The sequence below is a fragment of the Acomys minous genome (assembly GCF_964271855.1).
Source record: "Acomys minous genome assembly, chromosome: 9".
Lineage (NCBI taxonomy): Eukaryota > Metazoa > Chordata > Mammalia > Rodentia > Muridae > Acomys > Acomys minous.
In genome coordinates, this window is record NC_140490.1 from 68663065 (window position 1) to 68681853 (window position 18789).

The 18789-nt window shown below is 42.4% G+C and overlaps 1 protein-coding gene across 5 annotated transcripts in view; it reads right to left on the reverse strand.

Annotated features, from left to right (window-relative positions):
• SLC17A1 (solute carrier family 17 member 1) overlaps positions 1-7227 on the reverse strand; it is a 28570-nt gene extending 21343 nt beyond the window's left edge. The window contains exons 1-4 of one of the 5 annotated variants that reach the window (XM_084794729.1): positions 7120-7189; positions 6406-6497; positions 3218-3286; positions 708-880 (exon numbers count right to left, since the gene is read on the reverse strand). In XM_084794729.1, coding sequence (XP_084650855.1) covers positions 708-880; positions 3218-3286; position 6406 — 243 coding nt within the window. In that variant the 5' untranslated portion in view covers positions 6407-6497; positions 7120-7189. Of the gene's footprint in view, positions 1-707; positions 881-3217; positions 3345-6405; positions 6498-7119 lie in introns of all 5 variants that reach the window. The other 4 variants (XM_084794732.1, XM_084794728.1, XM_084794730.1 and 1 more) reach the window with 4 other exon arrangements.
• Positions 7228-18789: the final 11562 nt, after the last annotated feature.

Consider the following 18789-nt stretch of genomic DNA (forward strand, 5'->3'; position numbering starts at 1 on the left):
GCTGTGCCGCAGCCATAGTTAAGAAGAACAAGGAGATGAGCACTGATGCTTAGCCTGTGCTCACTGAATGCTGTGGTCCACAGGTAAAGTGAGTTATCCCACCTCAGTTAACCCCCTCACAGAGGGTGTCTCCTAGGTGCTCTTAGATCCTGCCAGGTTGCAACCAAAGTCAACCAGTTCTTTTATTTCCTTTGTGAGGTACCTTCCCTTTTTGCCTCCATCTCTTCTCCAATGTTCTTTTTTAAAGAAGTTCTAACTCTTGGGATTTGTTATTCCTTAAATAGAAGTCACACAACAAGCCCTTCCAAAATGTTGAACTATTCTTTTTATTATTATTATTATTATTTATTACAAGGTTTGTTTATATATTTGGGTGTTTTTATGAGCATTTAAGTCTGCACATCAGAAAAGAGCATCAGAGCGCATGAGACTATGGTTATAGATGGTTGTGAGCTGCCTTGTGGGTGCTGGAAATTGAACTCAGGACCTCTGGAACAACAGCCAGTGCTTTTAACAGCTCAGCCATCTCCTCAGTCCTCAAGCTATTCTCTAGTGACAGAATATGATTATTTAGGTCCTAACTCAAAGACTGAAGCTTGAGCTTCATTTTCTAATTATTAGTATTATCTTGTCAATAATATCTGGCCTCTATAGAAATTAACTATCAAGTTAAAGTTTTAAGCTTATGCTTTATACTTTCAAAGTACCTTTACGTCATCCAGAATCTCCACCGCAGAGTCATTTGCTGAATGGGCTGGTTTTGTGCTGTTCACCATGGCTACCATTGTGAGGTTTAGACACACTCGCTGGGCCATGATGGTAATATTACAGAAGTGCAGAAGGATGGCCAGCCCATAGCGAAAGGAACAGAAACCTGGAACTGAGCAGTAGAAAAGAACAACTCAATTAGTAACAGCGCTGAAGTAAAATTTCAGGCATTGGGAACTCTAGATATCCAAGATGCTAAATTAAAACTTTATTGCAAAACATCCTTCTAGAAATTACCATATAATGGGAAAATGTGGGACTGATATAGTAATTTCTTGTTTCCTTAAGACATAGTTCCACTTACAATATCCTAGAATGTTAATCCAGTTTGCAAGTGTTTTGGAGCATGTCTATTTTAAAGAGACCTTTGACAAATACCTTGGGTTTCCTTTGGAAGCAGGTCCCTTTAATGATAATCAATGATATTTTCCCCTCAAACTACTTTAATCTTCAAACTGATAGGACTACTCTGGTTGATAAACTTGTATTTTCATATTGAGAAAAATTTTTCTCAAGAGAGTAAACTTACCAAGGAAAGTATCAAGCTATAGTAAGGAATGCAGTATTTCTCCACAGCCAAGCAGGTTCCTGGGAAGAAGCAGGAAGCTCAGAAGAACATGTGTGTATGTGTGTATGCATGCATGTGTGTGTGTGGCATGTTTGTACACATGCTCATATTGGGGGGGGTGGTTGCACATATGTGGGGTCTACTTCTATTGCTTTCCACTTTGTTCACCTTAGTTTTTGAGAAAGTGTCTCTTGTGGACCCTGCAACTCTCTGGGTAGACTAGACTGGCTGGCCAGGACTGGGACCACAGGCACAATTCACCACACCCAGCCTTTTAAATGGGCACTGGGGGGGTCTGAACTCAGGTCACTGCACTAGTGTTGTGAATGCTTCCCTGACTCATCCATCTCCCCAGCTTCTAAGCATTCTGGGGGTAAATGGACTAATGTAATTCAATGTAGGAAATAATGTCTACTTTGAAGAATAGCATTTATCCCATGAAAAATTAATGCACACTTACAGAAGAGACTTGTAGAAAAAGCTTTGCATCAGTTTTACTCCAAGTAACAGAACGTTTAGGGAAGAGTGAACACACTGTGTTGTGCTAATGTAAAGTGCAGTACTCAGAATTAAAAAGGAAGGAGGCACTGAAAGACTCGGCCGCCTGGATTCATTGCCGCAAAGCATGCTAGGCTAAAGAACTCATCTCCAAAGGGTGTCTACTAGAGCAATCTATTGCTATGAAATCCTCTAACAGTCAAAAATAATCTGCGCAGCCTCTCTATGTAATGTTTCTCTTGAAATGTCCTTCTCTGGAATCAAATAATGCCTTATTCCCCATCATGGAGGCCCACACATTCACACGCAGAGTGCAGCCGCAGGCCCGCGTTCATGGAACTCGTCGGTCTTACCACGCTTGCAGTAGGATGGCCTTTTGAAGGCACAGCATCAGCTTGGTGGAAATACTCTGCAGCACTGGAATGGTATTATGCTAAAGGCCATAAACACTCCCAATCAGTATTCAATACATGGTACTGTTTTCCCATAGTCACAATTTGTGAACCCAGGAACCACGGGGTGGGAATAGGAACCGTCACCCCTAGGGATTTGTCAGCAAAAGTTTTCCTTCCTATTTTCAGGAGCAAATTCTCTGCTGGCCTCTATATATTGCTTCCAGAGGAAGAAATGCAGACATCAATGGCATAGCAAGGACTCCACTGAGCTAGAAGATAAGGTTGCTCCTCTGGGAGATTTTGGGGTCTGCAGCCTCTGAGTCAATGGGCTATGAATGGAGTTAATGTGTTAACCGGGTGATCAACCTGAGCTACCAATAGGAAAATCTGCCTTCTGTGCTGTAACTTTGCAAGGAAGAATGTGGCAAACAGGGGCAGTCCTTTAATGTCTCGCTTAGTTTTTCCAGCCTACGGATTAAGGTCCATGAGACTCAATCACAACTCTATTCAAGCAGGACTATAAATGACACAGACCATCAGGAATCAAGCTGTAGAAGAGGTGCTTTATGAAGACAAAGGTATAAGATGGCAGTGGTAAGCATCAGCTGTGACATATGACATATGTATAAATACTAGCTATGACATGTGATTAGTCCCAGAAAGAGCAGTGGTGATTATCTTCCCTATTTTGCTAAGAATACATTTGTGTCCATACATACATGTATTAAGCGAATGTCCTTTTTTTCCTTTCTCCTATCCTGTTTTTAACCATCTGAGATGAGACTTGTTGACCAAACACAACTATTTAAGCACTGTTGGTTGGATCATAGTTATGGGATGTCAGAAAAACACTAAGAATCACGTGAAACCTTTATTGTCTTTTCTGAAAATTTCCGAGTTTATGCTCCCCCTAGACCCTTGCTCTCCCATGCCACCAGTGGCACTGTGTGAGTTTAGGAAGTGGCCCCTGCACAGCAGACAGCACTACCTTTCTTGGGAAGGCACTGGTTCTCCATTTGATGCGTATCTTCTTGTTGATGGGTTTGGTCTCCATCCACTGTGGGTGCAAAACACACTGGTCAACAACTGACCCAGCACCCAGGACTCCCTGCTGACTGAAAACAGTGAAAGTGGAAAGTTAACACATCCCATTGCATCAGTGCCCTTTCACCTCCATTGAGGGCCTTACTTAACCTTCCACTTTCATGACACTTTTTGATTCATTATATATTCTGATAACTATATGAAACAAGCAATCCTGCCAAGCCAGGTTTTTAAATTATCCACGCCAAACCAATTAAAAATAAAGAATTTCTTAAAGAAGCAAAAACTGAGGACATTTGCTGACAGTTGGCTTGCCCTGCATGGCAAATAAATCAACAGAAAGCCACTGGGGAGAAAGAGAATGCAGTAGTTAGAAACTTACATGTACATAAAGGCCAAATGCTGCAAAAGGAGTAAATGCAAGTGAGACTCATTTTCTGTACCTTAAGATTTATATGACTTCTTATTAGTACCACCCTCTCTGGAGATAGACCATTCTCTACAGCCCCATGTAAACCTATCTGTAGCCTTAGTTCCTCTGGAAAGACAGCTACTGCAGCTAAGCCTTCATCTGCTGGGGGAGTCTGGGGAAGACAATGTTAAAATTCAATTCCCACATATGCTGTGAGCCTAGACTTTGATTTCTGACTTTATCAGTTCCCATGAGCCCCACGTGTCCCCCAGACACCTAAGATTTGTGTGTTTGAGATATTCTAGAATGAATAGAGCATCAGCCACAATTTTCACACATTGGAGCCTTCTTTGAACTTCTATTTATGCAACAAATACAGTACAGAGTATTAAAAACAGAGAAAAACCACATGTATACTATACAGAACATAATACACAGATATTACACATATACACACACCTATATATATATACTATACAAAGAGAAACACTATACATATGCTATACATACAACTTAGTACACAAATACTTTTCACACACATATTACACACAGAGAGAAACACTACATATATACATAAGCAATACATATATGCTACACATAGACACAAACACTATACACATACTACATACACAGAAAAACACTAAACAATACTATATATACAACATGGAACACAAATACTACATACAAATACACAGAAGCACTGTGCACACATAAACAATATACATATACAACATACAAAAATAACATGCACACAAACACTACACACAGAGAGAAATACAATGCATATGATATACATATATGGATACTTGCACATAAAGGAGTACCGCATACATACTACACACAGACAGAAAACCACACACAGTATACATACAACACAGTTCACAGATACGCTATCCACACAAATACACTATGTACATATCACACACACACATAACTATACTACACACAAACTATATGCACAAGAACACATTACATGCATATCACACATAAACACTATGTGCAAACCCATGCATATTATACACACGAATATACTACAAACATACTATATGTACACAAACCACATGTAAATGCATGCCTCACACACATATACAACACACATGAAGAGTACAGCCCCATCTCACACACAGCAAAAACATTTCCACACACAAACCAAATCTTCATCTGTCTCTTTATAGCTGACAATGACTGCACACACCACACACAGTACCCACATGCAGCCCAGCATGCCACACATATGCATTTGTGTGGGAAAGATTAAGCTTTGTCACAGGTGGAAGCAGGCTTAGCAGGCTTTACCCTTGGGGCAAGCCATGAATACCTTGTGACAGATTGTTTGGAGCCTTCCTGGGCGTGGAATTCAGGAAGCCGACCTGGGAACCCCACCGTGGCTATTGTTTTCCTAATTGACCCTCGAAGGGAGAAGGAGACTGCCCTTTGCTTGTGACTGGGAAGGTGGGACAAAGAAAAAACAACAGGTGAAGGCGAGCAGGGCGAGCGGAGAGAGGAAGGGACCGGACCAGCTCGCGGGACAGAGACACCTAAGGACCCATCCTGCGGAACAGATTCCAGAAGGTTTACTATTCTGTCCCTTTAACCTTTTTTTCCTTCTTGTATATGATAGTTAGGTTGTATAATAAAGTTTAATTGTTAATAAACAGAGTCAACACATTTGTCCTTTCACTGTCACATCACAGCAGTCACAGACAGCTCACCACACAGCCCAACCTTTTCTTTAGCCGTGTCCTTGCCCGTAATGCTCACTTCACACTCATTCCTAAATTATGTTCCTTCTTTACCTTTCTGTACGAAAAGCCCCCAGAGATAAGCAAATTCTTCTTTAAAAAATTCCCCACGAAGAGCCTGGAACACATTGGCACAGGAGACAACTTCCTGAACAGAACTCCAACAGCCCAGGCTCTAAGGTCAACAACTAATAAATGGGACCTCATGAGGCTAAGAAGCTTCTGTAAGGCAGAAGACACTGTCAACAGAATGAAGCAACAGCCTACAGACTGGGAAAAGATCTTCACCAACCCTACATCTGACAAAGGACTAATCCAAATTATATAAAGAGTTTAAGAAATTAAACACCACCAAACCAAATAACCCAATTAAGAAATGAGGCTAAGAACTAAGCAGAGAATTCTCAACAGAGGAATATCGAATGGCTGAGAAACACTTAAAGAAATGCTCAACCTCCTTAGTCATCAGGGAAATGCAAATCAAAACAACTCTGAGATTCCATCTTACACACATCAGAATGGCTAAGATCAGAAATTCAAGTGACACCACATGCTGGCGAGGATGTGGAGAAAGAGGAACACTCCTTCATTGCTGATGGGAATGAAAACTAGTACATCCACTTTGGAAATCTATCTGGTGCTATCTCAGAAAACTGGGAATAGGGCTACCTCAAGACCCAGCTATTCCACTCCTCGGAATATACCCACACAAAATGTTCCAGCACACAACAAGGACACATGCTCAACCATCTTCATAGCAGCCTTATTCCTAATAGGCAGAACCTGGAAATAGCCCAACTGTCCCACAGTTGAAGAATGGATAAAGAAACTGTGGTAATTTACACTATGGTAAATTACACTACTCAGCTATTAAAAACAAGAAAATCCTGAAATTTGCTAGCAAATGGATAGAACTAGAAATGATCATCCTGAGTGAGTTAACCCAGACCCAAAAAGATACACATGGCATATACTCACTTATAATCGGACACTAGCTCAACAGAGATGTCCCCTGAAAGTCTTCACTTAGTCCAAGATTGGGATAGATGCTGGGACTTCCTATTGGGACTCTAGGTGAGAGAGGTAAGGAAGAATAGGGAAATAGAAGGATCCAGATGGTCCTAGAAACCTACAAGAAGACCATTAAGGCTGGCAGATCTGGACCAAGGTGGGTCAGCTCAAACTACTGTACCAACCAAGAGCAATGCATGCAGTAAACCTAGGACCCCTATCCAGATCTAGCCAATGGACAGCACATTCTCCACAACTGTGTGGAGAGGAGAGACTGACTCAGACATGAACTTTGGTGCCCCGTATTTGATCACTTCCCCTTGGTGGGGAGACCTGGTGACACTCAGAGGAAGAGTAAGCAGGCTACCAGGAAGAGACCTGACAGGCTGTGATTTTATAGTGGAGGATGAAGTCCCCTTCTGTAGCAGACCTAGGGGAGGGGAATAGGTTGAAAGAGGGTGGGAGGGGGGAACGGGATGATACAAGTGAGGGGATAACAATTGAGATGTAATCTGAATGTATTAATTAAATTTAGAAAATTTAAAACTACAGGAATCATTAACAGTAAAAAAATCCCCCACATTTCTACCTTGGGGAATTCTCTACCAGGGGAAGAACCCCTACAGCTCTCTGGAGGATTAAAGTTAATTTCCCTTGGTACATAACAAGAGTCACACTGACCTGATTAAGACGGAATAGACCTTCCTTCTTCCAAGAAGACTTTTCACACAACTTTAGTGTTGAATTTTTCTACTTGCTGAAAAATCCTATACCAAAGCCTTTGACCTCGTCATACCAAGAGTAGTGTTTAATATTTAACTTTACTTTTGCCCTAGTCTTGCATCTTCTGAGGAGAAGCATGAGTCTTGGGATCTGCTGGACTAGAACCGTCTGGAACTGACTGCCAATTTCAGGACTTAAAAAAAAAAGAAGTCATAGTCTCCAACCCACACAGGAGGGAGAAGCCTTCCAAAAATGTTCTCAGGATGTGTCACTTGAGGAACCCTTTGGAATTCCTTGGATTGTCACAGAAATGCTACTGCTTTAGGCATGTCCCATCAGCTTCATTATCTTTCCTCTCCTCCCCTCCCTGCCTTCTTTCCTTCCTTCCCTCCTTTGCCTCCTCTTTCTCTTCTACCCTCTTCTCACATTTTCCTCCCTCCCTCTCCAATCACCTCCTCTTCTTCCTTCTCTTTTCCTTCTTCCTTCTTTTCTTCTTCTCCTTTTCTTTCCCTCCCTTCTTCCCTACTCCTCAGAGGTTATACCTGGCTGGCCTTTGATGTGCTCAGAAAGCTGAATATTTTCTTGCTTCCTGCCTCTCAAACCTGTGACTTGCTGCTTCTGAGGCTTCTTCTCCTGGCTCAACTCCTGGCTCTTCCAAAAACTTCGTATTGGAAGCTCTTTGACTGCAACTTATTGATCAGTTAAGAGCATCTAAGCCCTGAATCAGAGAGTTTCCCTGTTGAAAATTTGTTAATATGCTTAAGCATTTTAATTTTATTATGCCTTTTAAAGTCCCATCAATGCCCATGACTTGAAACCCATCCCCCACCCCACCCCGATACTAAATAAATGTTGAGGCCAGAGCGGGTGCAGCCTGGGAGCCCTGTACTTGAGACTGAAGCAAGAGGTTGAGGCTGGTCTGGGCTACACAAGTGCCACATAAGCCCAAGGAGAACTAGGGCACCTTGTGTCAGAAAAGGAACGAGAAAGGAGAGAAAGAATGGAAGGGGAGGGAGGAGAAAGAAAACTCAAACATCAAAACCTTTTGCCCTCCTGGGGCAACAACATTGGCTGGAGTTGTGATCAGTGGAGGCATTGATCCTCTGTGCGCCCCAGGAAGTCTGTACTGTCTGCTCACACAGCTGACAATTTCTGGTAGTTTCCAGAGAAGGGGACTTTTTAATGATTGAAAGCCCAGAGTTAGCAGTTGTTCAATGTCCACATTTTGAATAAACAATGCTCCCACATGCATCGGTGTCCTAAGTTCTAGGTTACGTAAGAAGGAGCCATCTTTCTGTTTGCTGGCCCCGCTGTGTATTGCGTCAAGAGGCTCTGAGGTTGCTTCATCTGGATCCTGTCTCTCACTTATTAAATTTTTACTTTAGCGGTTTATCGTAGAAACTATCACGCATATCAAAGAAATAGAACAGTCTAGTGTAACCATGGACCTATTAACTAGCTTTGACTATTATTAACATCTGGATCTCTCTGTTCAATGGTTGTTCCTGTAGTATTCTCTCTCTCTCTCTCTCTCTCTCTCTCTCTCTCTCTCTCTCTCTCTTGTTAAGCCATGCGATTTTATTTGTTTATTTCTTATCATAATTACATCTGGACTGTAATCCCCTCACTCTTATCTTCCTGTTCCCACCCTCCTCCCCCACCCAATCTCCTCCTATCTATTCCTCTCCCCTGAACCTCTGACAGGTGGGGTCCTCCTCCCCGCTGTCTGACCACAGCCCATCAGGTCTCATTTGAACAGCCTGTATCCCCCTCCTCTGTGCTCCCACAGGGCCTCTCCACCAAGGGAAGGTGATCAAATGCCGGACACCAGGGATCTTGTCAGAGGCAGTCCCCTACTTCTCTCTCCCTTCCCCAAGTGGAGAATGAACTGTCCATTGGCTATACCCGAACAGGGGGTCCTCCCGGGGTCCAGATCCATGAGTCTGGAGCTCCTGACAACCCTTACCTCCCTCCCACGCCCTCCCCCACACTCCCAGTCCTTCCATCCCATAGAACTTGCAGCTCTTCCCCCAGTGTCCAGTTGCAAGTGCTAGTGTCTGTCCCCTCATGAAACTAAGATTGTTTTCGTTTTTCAGGACAGGGTTTCTCTGTGTAGCCTCGGATGTCCCGGACTCACTTTGTAGATCAGGCTGGCCTTGAACTCACAGCAATCTGCCTGCTTCTGCCTCTCTGAGTGCTTAGATTACAGGCATGCACCACCATACCTAGTTTCTCTGTGGTATTCTAAAGCAATTATCAGGTACTATATAATTTCCTCTACAAAAAAAAAAAAACAAACAAACAACAACAACAACAAAAAACAAAAAACAAAAAGACAACTCAGCATGGAAACTTAATCAGAAAAATTTAAAACATAGTTAACATGGTACAAACACTACTAAGTAAACAGTAGCCCTTTGAATGTCCTCAATTACTTCAAAGTTGTCTTCTCTATGCTTGGTTGTTTTTGTTTGTTTTTGAGATAGAGTTGCAGGGATTTCAGACAGGTGCCACTGTACCAGGTTAGAGACACACCTGGCCGATGTGCCTGATGGTCAAACACCATAAACACTTTAAATTATGAGTATGTATGTGTGTCTGTGTATATGAGTGAGGGGCTCCCAGAATTCAGAAGGAGGTGCTGGATCCTCTGGAACTGGTGAGCTGCTTGACGTGGTGCTAGAAACCAAACCTGTGTCCTCTGAAAGAGCAGGAAGCACTCTTAACCTCAGAACCATCTCTCCCAATCTTGAATGTCATTACTTCTTGACTGCCGCTTGAGAAACTTATTACCTTAATGAGATAGACACTGGTTTTGCCCTAAAACAAATCACTCCCACTACTGTTGTGAGTTAGGCACTCCACCAAGCTGTCTTCAGCAGCTCAGTGGCAGCAGCAACTTAGGTCATCACCTGCTGCTGCCAAATAGAGAGAGCTTACCTTCCTCACATCACTTTTCCAGGTGCCAGAATGTCTAAGACCAGCATCAGCACCACAAAGTAAACTGAGGCAAGGCATAGACTCAGCTACTGATCACCGAGCAGACATTTCTCTGAAGTACTTTTCTCTGAGGGCCAGAACTATTGTAACCTGTTGGGGACCTCCTGGCTTTCGAAGAAAAGAAAGAAAGTAGAGAAAAATGGAACACACACACACAGATTCAGATGACATCCGAATTGTTATCGCCTCACTTGTATCTTTTCACTTGCTTACCTAGTTTCCCAGTTGATCTAAGTTGCCAGAAACCCCACTGAATGCTGGGCTTATTAGCAGTAGTATTATAATTTATTCAGATTACATCCTGATTGTTATCTCCTCTCTAGTATCTTCCTGTTCCTCCCTCTTTCACCCTATTCCCATCCCCTAGACCTCTGACAGAGGGGGACCTCCTCCCCCACCATATGACCACAGCCTATCAGGTCTCATCCAGATAGCCTGCTTCCCCTTCCTCTGTGTGCTGCCAGGCCTCCCCACAAAGGGGAAGTGATCAAATTTAGGGCACCAGAGTTCATGATAGAGAAGGAGCTGTGGAGAAGGAGCTGTCCAATAACTAGATCTGAACAGGTGGTCTAGGTTTACTGCATGTATTGTCCTTGGTTGGTGCAACAGTTGGTGCACACCTCCCTGGGTCCAGGTCCGCCAGCCTTAATGGTCTTCACATGGGCTTCTGGACCCTTTTGGGTCTTTCTATCCCCCCATTCTTCTGTACCACTTTCACCTGGAGTTCAGCAGCAATTCCCAGCATTTGTCTCAATCCTCTGTTGAGTGCAGACTCTCAGAGGACATCTATGTTGGACCAATATCTACTTTAAGTGAGTATATACCATGTGTGCCTTTCTGGGTCTGAGTTACCTCACTCAGAAGCCCAATTAAGAAATGAGGTTCAGAGCTAAAGAGAAAATTCTTAACCGAGGAATACGGAATAGCTGAGAAACACTTAAAGAAATGCTCAACATCCTTAGTCATCAGGGAAATGCAAATAAAAACGACTCTGAGATTCCATCTTACACCCATCAGAATGGCTAAGATCAACAACTCAAGTGACAGCACATCCTGGCCAGGATGTGGGGAAAGGGGAATACTCCTCCTTTGCTGTAGGAGTGCAAACTTGTACAACCACTTTGGAAATCAATCTGGTGCTTTCTCAGAAAATTGGGAATACTGCTACCTCAAGACCCAGCTATATCACTCTCAAGCATATATCCAAAAGATGCTCCACCATACAACAAGGACATTTGTTCAACTATGTTCATAGCAGCTTTATTCATAATAGCCAGAATCTGGAAACAACCTAGATGTCCCACAATCGAAGAATGGATAAAGAAACAGTGGTACATTTACACAATGGAATACTACTCAGCTATTAAAAACAATGAAATCTTGAAATTTACATTTTTTTCTTTTAATGAATGATGATAAAAAAACAATTTTTCCTCAATAGCTTTACATGAAAAATATTTTACTTATTACAGGTGAAGAAAACAAATTATTCCCCAAACCCCACATACATTTTTAACTAAGCAACCTGCTATAGATTAACAAAATGCAAGCAAGCAAAGAAATTTTCTTAACCAGTTTCTCTTTACTGGCAGACTAAAATTTGTAGTTACAAAGAAAGAATCGATTATCTCAAAAAGTAATCTTATAAAGATTTTTAACAGAATCACAAATCTAACCTGTTATGTAAAAACAATCATTTCCACTTTAAATCCTCAAGTTGCACATCTACTCATTAACACTTTTTATTAAATCATAGCAGGAAGCTGAGGGCAAAAATGGGTACAAGATATTAATCATTACCTGGATTACTCTCACCCAGTTTCAGTGAATCAGCCAGTGCTAATTTGAGCCATATCCTGTGCTGTAGCCTCAAAAAGTCCCCAGCTCAACTATCAAGAGTGTGCCTTTCTGAGCTTCAAATAGCTCCTCAAGATTTTCTACATCAAAGCCACTGACAAAAACATCTTAACCTATCCTTACCAAACAGGCTTACAGATGTAGCATTTTAAAAGAAGACTTATTGGCTCATTTAAATTAAAACAGATTTCATAATTATTGAGAAAATAATCAATGTTTTGGTACATTTGCAGCGCCACTTCTAGTTGATATAAATATGTTGCCTAGTTTTTAAGCGGAACATGATCCATTCCAGTCTGAATTGTAAGTTTACATTCCATCTCAAGAGATCTTTATGCCTGTCTTAGTCACTGTTCTATTGCTGGCCATGACAACTCTTTTAAGAGGCTCAGAGTGTTCGTCCTTCGTCACCATGGCAGGAAACAGGCAGGCATGGAGCTGGAGCAGCATCTGACAGTCTTCATTCTGATCTGCAGGCAAGGCAGAGAGAAGAGAGAAAAGAGAGATGGAGAGAGAGAGAGGGAGAAGGGGTGGGGGAAGATGGAGGAGAGAAATGGAGACCAGGAGGCAGAGAGACAGTCTGGGCCTGGTGTGGGCTTTTGAATATTCACTACCCACCTCCAGTGACATGCTTCCTCCAATAAGGCCACATCTCTTCCAATCCTTAAGTGGTCCTATTCCCCAGTGACTTTGCATTCAAACGTAGGAGCCCGTGGGGGCCTGTGCTCACTCAAACTGCCACAGTCCTCTTTTGCTAGACTTTTGTAGGTTCCCACCTTCCCAGAGATGAATATCCTTCACTTCACAGGCACACCGTTTATTTGTGTCATAACTTCTTGCCAGTGGCCACATTTGTGGGGAACTGCTTTCAGGAACGAAACACAGTCTGAGAAGAATTAGAAGGAAAGTATCAGATGAGCACTGTGAGACTCACTAGAGCAGCAACGGTCTCCACAGAGCCAGACACCGAGTCAGCAGCTTCTCACGTGCAACATCCAATGGCCCAGTAGTTTCATACTGACTTCTTTTCTTTCACTTTTATCATGAAGTTTTAAGTCAGTGGCATTTTATTCCTTAGAATGGGTTTACTTTCTTTATTATTGATCACACAATTGGAACCTTCTCATCAACTCTGGAAGTTTCTTCTAATCGGGCACTATATAGTCAGGGCTATTGTGGAAAGACTTTGCTTCTCTGTAGTGGAGGAATACACAGGCATTTTTATTGTTTGAGGCTTTCTGTGAGTGTTTTTGTATTTACTATGTGGCCCTGGCAGCAAGTGATGATGTAAGCAGCCCACCGGTTAGCACCAATGGTTACGCCTCAGTCCTGAGGACTATGAGTCCTGAGGACTTTGTGCTGTTACGGAGCATCGCTCTGCTTGTTGCCCTGTAGTCACCACATCCCTCATAATATATGAGTTGTGTGAAAACTAAGGGGCTTCCAGCCCTCGCTGGGCAGTGTCATCGACACAGTAATAGAGCCTAATCTTTTTCAAGCATCACTGCTAGAGCAGATTAATGATTCAACCACCACTCTTGGAAAGGACTTATAGATGTAGATTGCTAGTGAGGACCACCACCCTTAGAAAGATTAGAATTCTTCATGTTCCACTTAAAAACTGCCAGGCAACACAATTATGTCAACTAAAAGTGCAGTTGCAAATGTACCAAAATATTGATTATTTCCCCAAGAAGTATGCAATCTGTTTTAATTTAAATGAGCCAATAAGTCTTCCTTTTAAGTACTACATCTGTAATTTCATCAGCAAATTCTGGTACAAATTTCTGTTTTGATACCAAAAATGACTAGATAACCTGTGGTAAATCATAATCTCTCAGCATTTGTCTTTGATTTAGCCATCTTACATCCAAAAAGAAAAATAATAACATTCTCACAGTCAACACACCAACACTTCTAAGGGAGTCTTGGATTTGATGATGATGTCCCTTAGGAAAGTCAGATTTGATGATAGTTTGCCTGATGTTATCCATTTTTAATGCCCTGGTACATACACTATCTTGATAATGCCTTATTCAGCATGAGCTTGGGGCACCAATTTCTTTATCTTCTATTAATTTGAAAAGTCCCCTTCTTTTTCCTGTTATTGCTAAGGCCTGGTACATGCCTTTAACCCCATCACTCAGCATGCAGAAATGAATGAATCTCTGTGAGATCCAGACAGCCTAGTCTACAAAGTGACTTCTAAGCCAGCCAGGGCTTCACAGTGAACTACTCAAAAACAACAACAACAACAACAACAACAACAAGCAATATCAGATATATTGATGGTGAACAAAGAAAATCAATTTTAACATATCTTTTTATGGCTTCTTATAAATCCCTTGATTTATGGTGGTATTATATTTCTTATTGATACTTTTAATAAAAGTCACAACTTGAGCTGTTTTTGTACCATTAGCACTACCATCTGTTGCCAAAGCCTAAGATATTAAATAAGAAGCCATTTTATTGTTAAACTTCTTTTGATAGTTTTTTTTCCAGTGTCTTTAATTCACCGGATGAGACAATTGATCTTAGAAGTCTTACCTCTGTCTCTGTGTGAGCTCTGTCTGCCACACTGTCCCCTACACTGTTTTGTAGCGTCAGCATCAGTAGCCATTTTTGGTATTGTTGCTATTGAATATACCACCCATAACTAGCTTTCACATTAGAATGTTTACATTGTAACTGAAAAATCCCACACTGTTGGGAAGGCAGACTCCTGTTCGGCTCTGTCACTTGTCTTGACAATGCAATCCTTGATGTGACCTGATGTGGCAGCATGATTTTGCGTGCAATACCTTTTCAAATTGCCATCTCCGAGAACATGAACAATGTCCCTGCAATTTAAGCAGAGTAGCTACTTGCTTCAATAGTATAATCAGAGAGGTTATTTGTCCCACAGAATAGAGCTGCAGCCGGGCATTAATACGTCTGTTCTCATTCATTGAATGATCTTCCTTCATTGATATTGTTTATTTTGTGGGGTTGGGGGTTTGGCGGGGGTTGGAGGTGGGGGTGGGCTCTGTTTTCTTTTGAGACTTTGTAGAAGCCACACTGGGATTGAAGAACAGTAATAGGCATATGGCTTTATGTACTTTTGTTATGAAAAAGAATTTCCAGGAAAAGAGAACGTAAGGATTGAGCCCTTTGACACCTCTTAACTGCTGCTGCAGTGTGCAGTGTGTGGTGTGCAATGGGGGGTGGGGGTGGTGGCTCCTGAACCCTGGCAGACAGTACATAAGGGATGGATGAAGTGAGGACACAGCTTTAGGAAGTGACTAGGAATCATCTGTCTTCTAAACAACGCTGAACTCCACCATGTTTAAGTAGTGAGTTAGGATGACTGGGTCCTTTAGGGAAGGACACGGCAGAACTTGAAATGTGTCAAAGGTGGGTTCATATGAAGAGCAGATATTGGCACCCTTGGTTATAGCCATCCTCATGGGAGAGAGACATTTGAGAAAACTCTCTTGTGAGATGTGCGTGGATTTTGATGGCTCGCCCACTTGTATCATGTCTTCTGTCTCTGGTCCTCAACAACCATGGTGAAATAGAAGCTACTGCCTGTGCCAAAGAGACAGCTAGCTGGCGAGTCTTTAGCCTGTATTAGCTTAGTACAATAACAGCAACTTCTTTGGAGAGTAATGTAAATATTAACCAAGATTAATAGTATGTTTATCTTGTGCAATAGAATTTTAGCCATAATTAATTTTTTTCCCTCTAATGTAATACTTTGAGGAAGCCATTTAACCTCAGAGACATAAGGAAATTGAAATGATAAATGCCAGTCTATTGGGTTGTCATAAAGATTTAATCACTTTAATGGCTTCTGGTAAGTGTTCCTTATCTAAGTAGAGCACACCTTCATGGGCACCATGAGGCAGGAGCTGCAAGCACAATCTCCTGGGCCAGACTGCTCAGGACTGAAGCCCAGCCTTGTAGCTAAGGGCTGGGCCTCGGCCAAGCTACTAAGCCATTCTTGGAGTGTTCAGTAATGTTCCCTATTGTTATTACTCCAGAACAAGTTCTCTCCTTCTGAAAATAAGCATCTGTGCCCCCAGAGAGACTGATGTAAATCTGAAACATTGGCCTAATATACTCAAACTTACCATGACGCAGGAAAGAGGAAGAGAGGAAAAGAGAAAAAGAGATAAACTCTAAAGTGACCTTATTGAAATAATGTCCCGTCTTTTAGACATCACACCTAATGGTTAGAAATTATGTATATTCCTGATTTTTCTTATCATGGCCTTGGTATTGGGGTCTTCACTGTAGAATGTTCTCATAGATTTCCTTCCATGGTCTGTGTCCTCTGTTTTTGCTTTCACGATTGCCTTTTATTTGACACCAAGTATATTCACGGCATAGGACATAGCTTTTAAAGCTTACAGGAACATATCGAGTATAAAGAGCCATACAAGATTTGGGTCCTGGGTGTCATCTTGAAAGTACATTCCTGTAGGAGGTGAAGAGGTGTTTGTGTTCACAGATAAGTGCTAGCAGAATCTGAAATGGTAATCACGTTGGGCGATTCCTTCAAAGAAAGGAATGCATACATAACCTGTTATCCACCCGGAAGGCTGAGAGCCAGACACAGTAGGAAGCCTGCTGACCTCTGTGTTATTTGTGTTGTAGAGACCACACCAGATCTTTCCCCAGACTCTTAGCATGAGCTTGCTTTTCTCAATCTGTAGAACCCATCTTTTTTTTTTTAAAGAGTTATTGACTTATTATGTATACAGTGTTCTACCTCATGTATATCTGCATACCAGAAGAGGGCATCAGATCACATTACAGATGGTTGTGAGCCACCATATGGTTGCTGGGATCTGAACTCAGGACCTTTGGAAGAGCAGGTGGCTCTCTTAACCACTGAGCCATCTCTCCAGCCCTGTAGAAACCGTCTTTATAGAAGGTGTCATACGTACCTTTTTACAAAAAGGTTGTTTGGCTTAGTTTGGTTTGGCTTTGGTTTTTCAAGACAAAGTCTTTGCAAATGACAGAATCAACATGAGCAGGAAAGACAGACAGAGAGGCTCACAGACAGAGCATAGCGTGAAGTCTGTGAGGGAAGGAGGTTGCCAACCACTGCCTAACTAACTGGCTTTGCCTCTCTGATCATTTGCTTCCTTAGTTGTTGTCCTGGCTGCTTTATTTTGATACAAGATGACACAAGCTAGAGGTATCTTGGAAGAGGAACCTCAAATGGGAAAATGCTCCCATCAGATTGCTCACGGACAAGTCTTGCATGGTGTTTTCTTGATTCATGGTAGATATTGGAGGGCCTAGGCCACTGTGGGCGGTGCCGTCCTTGGTCAGATGGGCCTGAGTTGTATTAGAAAGCAGTGTGAACAAACCTGTAACACTCACCCCCTCCCTGGATTCTGCTTCAGCTTCCACCTGGGGGTTTCTGCCTTGAGTTCCTGCACTGACTTCTCGTGGTGATGGAGTGTGACCTGAGAGTTACAAGATGGAATAAATTCTTTTCTTCCCAAATTGCTTTTGGCCATGGTGTTTTATCATAGCTGTAGAAACGTAACTAGGACAGTTGCGTTGTACTCCAGGACCACAGCACTGATAATAAACATCCTTATGACAAAAGACCCAAACTACACCTTGCAGGGCAAATCTCCTACTCCCAAAAGATGGATAATTACCCGTTACTCGGGTGGTACGGCTGCACCCTGAATGGGTGTCATCATCCCCCTAAAAGAGCGTCATCATCACATTGGACTTAGATTTCTCCCCTCAAGTGGGGACAGCATTCACTTCTGCAGACCTTGAACCGAGGACCGATAGACCACCGGCACCTTAAAGAGAGACTTAGGGACACTGTTTCCCAATGTGGCCAAGTAAGGCTATCTCCTTCCTTTGTTCTTTGTCACTACTCAGCAGTCTCTTCGGTTGGCATGTGCGACAAATGGTGGCGTCTAGTCCTTTGGGACTCTTGGAAAGCAGGGCTTTCATCCTAAAACTCCTATAACCTGAGAAGGCAATATCCAAGCCAAAAGATTCCTGAAGCTGCAAAGAAACTAAAAATATGAGCAGAGAACAGATCCTCTTTCACAGTTATTACAATGAAAGAACCCCGTCAACAGTTTAATATCTGAACTGAGACAACGGTTACTATTGCTCAAGTTGCCTGGTTGGTGGCGGTTTGTCAAGGCAGAAAACTGACAGACATGGCTACATGAGCACCCCAGCATGGCTGCTCACCCAGCACATCCCAGGCAGCCTGTTATCTTCCCTCTGAACAGAGCTCATCTTTCTGCATTTGTTGTTTACTGTTCTACTTGGTCTCACAGGTTGGAGCCTTAGGAGTCTCACCCCGCTCTGTTTTCTCTAGCATCTATCATATTAAAAGGGAGGATCCTCCAATCCTTCCACACGAACATTTTCCACCCCTCTCATCTTCATTTCAGCTTGCCTGGCCTTATTCCAGTCCCTGAAACTGCTGAAAAGCCCAGCATCCAGATGATTAAAAAACAGCATACAGAATTAGGACTAATCAGCCTAATTCCGAAATTATAGGAGAATGCCCCATCTAAAAAGATCTGTCTGTGTAACTATTCCCATGAGCCCCACTTTACTGCTTATAAAATCTACTCAAACCCTCTATCGTGACACATGAGCACTGCGTACTCCGGCCACACGCGTTCCTTTAATGCCATGCTTTGAACTTTCCAGAGGAAGCAGACAGGGGACTCCCTTCGGAATGCATTCTGGTTTTGCATACTTTTGTAGAAGTTGGGCTCCCCGTTTGAC